At 39.6% G+C, this 8,488-nt stretch overlaps 1 protein-coding gene across 12 annotated transcripts in view; it reads left to right on the top strand.

The window, feature by feature from the left end:
- Positions 1 to 7,401, top strand: part of CNBP (CCHC-type zinc finger nucleic acid binding protein) — a 68,099-nt gene extending 60,698 nt beyond the window's left edge. For 3 of the 12 annotated variants that reach the window (XM_072720167.1, XM_072720168.1, XM_072720166.1), the window contains 4 exons: positions 4,460 to 4,597; positions 4,696 to 4,786; positions 4,937 to 5,140; positions 6,309 to 7,401. In XM_072720167.1, the coding sequence (XP_072576268.1) occupies positions 4,474 to 4,597; positions 4,696 to 4,786; positions 4,937 to 5,140; positions 6,309 to 6,426 (537 nt within the window). In that variant the 5' untranslated portion in view covers positions 4,460 to 4,473 and the 3' untranslated portion in view covers positions 6,427 to 7,401. Of the gene's footprint in view, positions 1 to 4,459; positions 4,598 to 4,695; positions 4,789 to 4,936; positions 5,141 to 6,308 lie in introns of all 12 variants that reach the window. The other 9 variants (XM_072720171.1, XM_072720173.1, XM_072720170.1 and 6 more) reach the window with 3 other exon arrangements.
- Positions 7,402 to 8,488: the final 1,087 nt, after the last annotated feature.

The raw sequence follows: 8,488 nt of genomic DNA on the forward strand, positions 1-8,488 counted from the left end.
GACACAGGCAGAGGGAGAAGCAGGCTCCATGCGCCGGGAGCCTGATGTGGGATTCGATCCCGGGTCTCCAGGATCGCGCCCTGGGCCAAAGGCAGGCGCCAAACCGCTGCGCCACCCAGGGATCCCGAGCGTCTGCCCTCAACTCAGGATGTGATCCTGTGGTCCTGAGATCGAGTCTCCCGCATCAGGCTCCCTGCATGGAGCCGCCTCCTCCCTTTGCCTCTCTCCTCTCTCTCTCTGTTCTCTGTCTCATGAATAAATAATCCTAAAAAAAAAAAATGAGTACATAATTTAAAAATCTTTTGCTTTGCTTTGCTTTTTTTTTTTTTTTTTTTTTTTTTTTTTTTAGATTTTATGAGAGAAAGGGGATAGGAGGGGTAGCGGGAAAGGGGGAACAAACTCCCCACTGAGTGGAGAGTCTGACATGGTACTTGGACCTGATCCCAAAGATGCTAGGATCATGACTTGAGCTGAAGGCAGATGACCAAATCACCTGAGCCACCCTGGTGCCCCTTTGTTTTTACTTTATTATTATTGTTTTTAAGGCTTTATTTGACAGCAAGCAAGCACCAGCTGGGGCAGTGGCAGAGGGAGAAGGAGAAGCAGGCTTCCTTCTGAAATGGGGGAGCCGGATGCAGGGCTCAATCCTAGGATCCTGGGATCAGACCTGAGCCAAAGGCAGATGCTTAACCGACTGAGCCACCAGGGAGCCCTCCTACGTTGTTACTTTAATGGTGCAGTAATTCTTGTCATAGCAAGAATTGAGGTGGTGTTAGTACTTGGTCAGATTGGGTTGGGTCTGTACAAGAAACAATTTGTTTCATTCAGCAAATGACTATTAGTTCTCCCCCCCCCCCCCCCCAGCAGTTAAAATACTGAGTATAACTGCTACTGAAAGGATAATTATATGGGGTGTTGTGATGATTGAAAGGTGAATTACTTGGTCTCTGCCTTCAAGGAATATGATAAAAGTCAATATGGTAGTGTCAGACAAATACTAATAAAGAACTATGGGTTTTGAGAGTTCCAGGCTGAGAGATGTGGTCAGATTCTTTTATAAGAGTTGGCATTTGAGTTGGCTGTTGAAGGTTGGAAAACGTTGTGACAGGTGGAGAGGGCGGAGGCAGGACAGTGCAGCAAAATTCCAGCCAGGAGTAGTCATAGGCAGAATCACAGACTCCTAATTCTCAGCTGTCTTACCTTACTGCCTCTTCTTTTCTTAGAGATGGCATATAGCTCTCTAAAGATCTTTTAACTAAATACATTTGTATATAAGATGAATATTAGGATGGGAACCTACTTCTAGGATAAGTGGCAGGAGGACTCTAAAACATTGTGGGAATTGGTTTAATGTTACTGAACAAATAAATCTATCACAAGGGACTTGGAAAATGTAGAATAGCTAAATGACTGATTGGCTTGGCCAAAGGGGGAGAAGACAGTGGAGAAACAGTTCATGAATAATCTACCTGTAGATTAATCAGTACTTAAGTAGTTTTTTTATTTTTTAAAAGATTTTATTTATTCATGAGAGACACACAGAGAGGAAGAGGCAGAGACACAGGCAGAGGGAGAAGCAGGTGCCATGCAGTGAGCCCGACGAGGGACTTGATCTGGGTCTCCAGGATCATGTTCTGGGCTGAAGGTGGCACCAAACCACTGAGCCACCTGGGCTGCCCCTTAAGTAGTTTTTTAAATTCATATTACTATGCTGAAAATAAACCCAATTACCTGTTGACTTTATTCCACTGATAAACATGATGATGTGTTATAATGCATTTCTTTTGTACTTTATTAAATAAACAAGGTCCTTTTAAAGTAGCAGTCTAAAGGAAAGATTGCCCAGAACCATCGTTTCTTTAGCTTTAGAATGTATAGGACTGTCGTATTTTGTAAAACATAAGTGTCTTGTTCATATATATGTATGTGTATATAGATATATAATTTTAAGGTTGAGAGTATATGTGTGAGTGGGGGAAGAGGGTAGCAAGGAGAGAGAGAGAGAGAGAGAGAGAGAGAACCTTCAGCAGATGCCCTGATGAATGTGGAGCCTGATGCAGGGCTTCATCTCAACCTGAGGTCATGCCTCAGCTGAAATCAAGACTTAGCTGCTTAGGGATCCCTGGGTGGCGCAGTGGTTTGGCGCCTGCCTTTGGCCCAGGGCGCGATCCTGGAGACCCAGGATCAAATCCCACTTCAGGCTCCTGGTGCATGGAGCCTGCTTCTCCCTCTGCCTATGTCTCTGCTTCTCTCTCTCTCTCTCTCTATCATAAATTAAAAAAAAAAAAAAAAAGACTTAGCTGCTTAACCAACTGAGCTACCCAGGCAACCCTCTGGTTTAAATATTAAGTGATAAACTACTCAGGACTTGTCAGATTGCCTGTATTACTTTGTAAAAAGAAGTGATCATTTCTCTGCAAATAACTCATTGACATCAGTAGTTAAATGTGCTTAAATTGGTCTGGCTATAAACTAGAGAAGGTGCAAAAGGAAAATGAGGGTGGAGGGGAGGATAAAGTACTATAAACTGTTCTTTTCTGTGATTTTTTTTTTTTAAGATTTTATTTATTTATCATGAAAGACACAGGCAGAATTATAGGCAGAGGGAGAGGTAGGCTCCATGTGGGATTCGATCTCAGAACTCTGGGATCACACCCTGAGCCAACCAGGAGTTCCTCTTTTCTGTGACTTTTAATTACTTTTTACCCTAACTCTTCTCTCCGGTGGAAACTAGTACTTAATATGATTTAGAAGGCTAATACCAGTAAAAGAAAGCAAATGTAATCTCATTATTTTACAAAAATACATTTTTAATCTTCACTGGCTGTTTTCTTTTTTCTTCTGACTAGAAATGTGCGTTAGGCATCTGAAACAACTATTTTTAAAGATTCGTTTTAGAGACAATTGCGGGGAGGGGTAAGAGAGGGAGGAGAGAATCTTAAGCAGACTCCCAGCTGAGCGTAGACTCAGATGCAGGTCTTGATCCCAAAACCCGTAAGATCATGATCTGAGTCACCCAGGCACCCTAGAATCTATGGACTCTTGAGTATTCTGTGCAGGTACCTGCCTGTACTTCCCTCATCCCCCTTTTTTGGTAATGTGTTTATATGGCAAGTGGCAAGAATTGATAGAAAGATCCCTTTGAAAACTTACCCTGAATCTGATTGCAGAGACTTGGGATAAGTATTGAGTTCTTTTGAATATTTGACAATGGAAACTTTTGAAACTGAACTTTAGCTTAATTTTTAGTTACTAGATTCTCTATAACTTAGTGATGAACTGGTTACTGAATGATTGGGAGGGGGGCCTTGGCCATTTTACTGTCATTTGAGTTTGGTGCTGTGGTTGATTTGGATAATTCCACTATCCAGTCTTACTCAGTTGAAGCAGTATCTTTTGCTAGATCATAGTGCTTATGGCTTTGAGAAGATAGTTTAAAAAGTTGGTGTGCCATGGCTTGACACTGGAAATAAGGGTAAAAATATTCGGATGTGGAAGTGTGGAAATGGAAAGATTAGATTGTTCTGAGCTAGTTTGTTTTTTAAAAACCATTTTCCTAGGAGTTTCTCCTACAACATTCCATTCTATTCCAGGAATAGTTCCTGTTTATTTTTAGATTGTTACATAAGTGTAAAATTCATTTACTTATTGGGAGATTTGCCCCCTCCCCCATTTTTAAATAATACCCAATAAAGGAATCTATTGTGAAGTTCCGAGTAGCCTTGTTTTAAATGTAAAAACTACAGGAAAATTTAGAGAATAAAAGAAAAAAAAATGGTCCTGGTGCTTTAGATACTATTAGCCCTTTGGTGTGCCCTTTTGTTTTTCTAATATTTTTTGCCATACGGTATTCTCTAGAGAAAATTTTTATCTGCATTTCTTATAATATACCTGCTGTAAAGAGTGTGCAAACAAGTAGTATAGCTAGACACTGTTGGACGTTAAAGTTAGAAATAGTTTCTCTTTACCTACCCCTCACTTTTAGAGTCCATACTACAGCTGTGTTGTTTTGAGCTATTTCCGATTTTATGACCATTAAATAACTTCCAGTTGCCCAAAATAAAGTTTACTGGCTTGTAACCATGAAAATAGTCTACAAATTAGACCTTGAGTGATATGTTACTATTTCTAATAATGGATGTGCATTAATCCTTTAAATTCTACCACCCCATTATAACTGAATTAACATTTGTATTAATCCGTATATCCATAGTCTTAATGGCTTTTTAAAAATCACAAATTGTATCAAAATACATGTTTTACCTTTTTTTTCACTTCTAATATATTTCTTAATAGGTATGTAAGCCTAGAAGTACATAGTTGTGTGGCTATTTTTCTAAGCAAGGTATATGCTAAGCTTCATCCCCCAGAATAATTATCTAAAAATACACTAAAAGGGCAATAAAAAGCTAAAAGTAATTTCAATTAGTTTAACATTGTCATTTTTAATATTTTGAAGATCTAACTGCAGCCATGAGCAGCAATGAGTGTTTCAAGTGTGGACGATCTGGCCATTGGGCCCGGGAATGCCCTACTGGTGGAGGCCGTGGTCGTGGAATGAGAAGCCGTGGCAGAGGTGGTTTTACCTCGGATAGAGGTATTTTTGTCGAATAAAAAATTTTGAAGTGCTTCAGTATCTATTAGTGTCAAGACTGGTCTAATTAGCCAAATTCTTTTTGTTTCTGCCCAAAATAGGTTTCCAGTTTGTTTCCTCATCTCTTCCAGACATCTGTTATCGCTGTGGTGAGTCTGGTCATCTTGCCAAGGATTGTGATCTTCAAGAGGATGGTAAGTATTTAACACTTCATTTTCATACCCTTCTAGAACTTGGAAAGGTGAGCCTGTGCTACTGCTGCACATAGCATTGGAAAAAGACTTTTTAAAACAACGTTTTGTAAAGGTTTTATAGTCTTGGTCTGCTTCTTTTCCTTATTGTTGAAGCCTGCTATAACTGCGGTAGAGGTGGCCACATCGCCAAGGACTGCAAGGAGCCCAAGAGAGAGCGGGAGCAATGCTGCTACAACTGTGGCAAACCAGGCCATCTGGCTCGTGACTGTGACCATGCTGATGAGCAGAAGTGCTATTCTTGTGGAGAATTTGGACACATTCAAAAAGACTGCACCAAAGTGAAGTGCTATAGGTAAGTTGTTAGGGTGTTGGCTGGAGGAAGGCTCATGGCAGAGATTATTTTAGAGGTGAATTAGCTATAAATGGACTTTGTGGACGAGTATTCAGTGGAAGTTCGTTTTGACCAGATGATACTGATTTTCAGCATATATAACCACCAGTTTGTCTATACATCAGTTACTATTTTGCCAGTCATGGTTTGTGGCTTATGACAGCTGAAAAACTTACACAGCCTTGGAATTTTTAATATTTTAAAAATAACGTTAATGCTGTACTTCGGAGTTTTCAGAGACATTGTAGAAAACTATAAATAATTCACATATACAAATTTCTTGTCCTACAACCTGAAATCCTTGTGGATATGACATAAGGTAAAATGTACATATTTAAGCTGTAAAATTTGGTAAATACCAGTGAAATCTTAAGGATTAATTTGTATAGAGGTACAACATCTTGGGGCGCCTGGCTGACTCAGCAGAGAGTGCGACCCTTGATCTCAGGGACATGATTTTGAGCCTCATGCTGAGGGTAGGGATTACTTAAAACTTAAGAAGGATTCCTGGGTGGCTCAGCGGTTAAGCATCTGCCTTCGGCTCAGGGCATGATCCTGGAGTTCCAGGATTGAGTCCCACATCGGACTCCCTGCATGGAGCCTGCTTCTCCCTCTCCCTGTGTCTCATGAATAAATAAATCAAATTTTAAAAAAAGAGAAAGGTATGTATTGGCCAGTGTTACTGGTGTTTGCAGTGAGAGGGAGAGAGAATCTAAAGCAGGTTCCATACCCAGTACAAAAGTGGGTCTGGATCGCAGGGCTCCATCTCATGACCCTGAGATCATGACCTGAGCCAGAATCAGGAGTTGGCTGCTACACTGAGCCACCCAGGAGCCCCTATTTTTAGTGTTTTGATGTTAGTGGATCTCTTGGGGTAAAAATTTTAATTTTATGGCTTAGTCTGCACAATTGAGTACCTTGTTACCTAATTCCTCCTTCCTCCTCTTAGTGGAGGGGTTAATGAGACTGTCCTGAGGGGAAAAAAAGCATTGCTTCACTGATCATTGCATTTTTTTACCCAGTTACTACTGTTTCTACAGTTACTATTGTCTCAATGCAGCTTTACGCTTTCTGGGGACATTGTGAAAACTCACTGTCCCTCTTTTTTTTTTTCTTTTTTTTTTTTTAGGTGTGGTGAAACTGGTCACGTAGCCATCAATTGCAGCAAGACAAGTGAAGTCAACTGTTACCGCTGTGGCGAGTCAGGGCACCTTGCACGGGAATGCACGATTGAAGCCACAGCTTAATTATTTTCCTTTGTCGCCCCTCCTTTTTCTGATTGATGGTTGTATTATTTTCTCTGAATCCTCTTCACTGGCCAAAGGTTGGCAGATAGAGGCTACTCCCAGGCCAGTGAGCTTTACTTGCCGTGTAAAAGGAGGAAAGGGGTGGAAAAAAAAAAAAAACCGACTTTCTGCATTTAACTACAAAAAAAAAAAGTTTATGTTTAGTTTGGTAGAGGTGTTATGTATAATGCTTTGTTAAAGAACCCCCTTTCCGCGCCACTGGTGAATAGGGATTGATGAATGGGAAGAGTTGAGTCAGACCAGTAAGCCCGTTCTGGGTTTCTTGGATATGTTCCCATGTAGGAGGTAAAACCAATTCTGGAAGTATTTATGAGCTTCCATAAACAACTTTAATTTTAGCATAATGATGGCCTTGGATTGTCTGACCTCAGTAGCTATTAAATAACATCAAGTAACATCTGTATCAGGCCCTACATAGAACATACAGTTGAGTGGGAGTAAACAAAATAAAAAGATGTGTGTTAATGGCTGTGCGAGAAAAATCGGGATAAAGGCCTAAACAAGAACAACTTCACAGCGTTGATGCTGGATATGCATAAGGTGATGGCAAAGGTTTAGAACACATTTTTTTCAAAGTCTAAATCTAAAACCCAGAGTAAACATCTATGCTCAGAGTTAGCATAATTTGGAGTTATTCAGGAATTGCAGAGAAATGCATTTTCACAGAAATCAAGATGTTATTTTTGTATACTATATCACTTAGACAACTGTGTTTCATTTGCTGTAATCAGTTTTTAAAAGTCAGATGGAAAAAGCAACTGAAGTCCTAGAAAATAGAAATGTAATTTTAAACTATCCAATAAAGCTGGAGGAGGAAGGGGAGTTTGACTAAAGTTCTTTTTGTTTGTTTCAAATTTTCATTAATGTATATAGTGCAAAATGCCATATTAAAGAGGGGAATGTGGAGGACTAAAAGCTTACAGTTTGGACTTTTCTTTATGTACTAACTCAGTCATGTCTTCAGTAATGTAAAATAGCTATTTTAAGGAAGTATAGGCATTAGATACTTCATAGTGTCCCATTTTGCAGGGATACAAAAAATTTAAGTCTCTTTGTAACCCATTATAATGCTGCCCTTTAGCTCTGTGTTCATTCTTGATTGCCATTATTATATTTTAGCACTTAATATTTTTCTTGGGCTTTACAAGGTTCTGAGATGTTACATTGCATGTTTTTCCAGGATTTGTTCTGAAGTCGGGATGGAACTTAGAAATCACTTGGATTAATGAATGAATTTGCTTTATTAATGAGTTAGTGGAAACTTGCTTGAAAAATGTACAGCTACCTAGGGTCTAGAACCTACTTCAAGAATCCCTCCCACCCTATGTCCTCTTTTTTTGACACCCCCCCCCCCCCCCCCCAATACTCTATAGTTAGTGGCTATGCTTTCCTGACTTAATTTTTTTGTCCCTTTTCACTGCCATGTGATTCATTCACATTGGATATACTGGGTTTTTCATCCTTATGTAGTCTGGTCAATTTGTGATCTATACCATTGCAGGGTTAAGATGTTGGTGTCTCAACTGTGCTGTGCCAATTCCTACTTTGTCAGTTCTTTTTTTAAGGGAAGGTTTTCTTTTCTTTTCTTTTTTTTAAGATTTTTTTATTTATTTATTCATGAGAGAGACAGAAAAAGAAGCAGAGACACAGGCAGAGGGAGAAGCAGGCTCCCTGTAGGGAGCCCAATGTGGAACCTGATCCCAGTACTCCAAGATCACGCCCTGAGTCAAAGACAGATGCCCTCAACTGCTGACCCACCCAGGCATCCCTACTTTGTCAAATTAATAGTGAAAAGCAGGCAAAAAAAAAAAAGGTGTGAGGTCGTGAAATGTTCTTTTTCCTCATGAATACATGTTACTTTATCATTTGATATTTGTATTGAGCAAATGGTGTCAGATGTTAACTAAGCATGTTAAATATCTTGATAATTTTGTTTCTACTATAAATACAAAACAGCATAAGAGAAGACCTATTTTCAAAGGCATCACTGTTAAATGTAGTC

This window comes from Vulpes vulpes, chromosome 9 (genome assembly GCF_048418805.1).
Source record: "Vulpes vulpes isolate BD-2025 chromosome 9, VulVul3, whole genome shotgun sequence".
In the NCBI taxonomy this organism is placed as follows: domain Eukaryota; kingdom Metazoa; phylum Chordata; class Mammalia; order Carnivora; family Canidae; genus Vulpes; species Vulpes vulpes.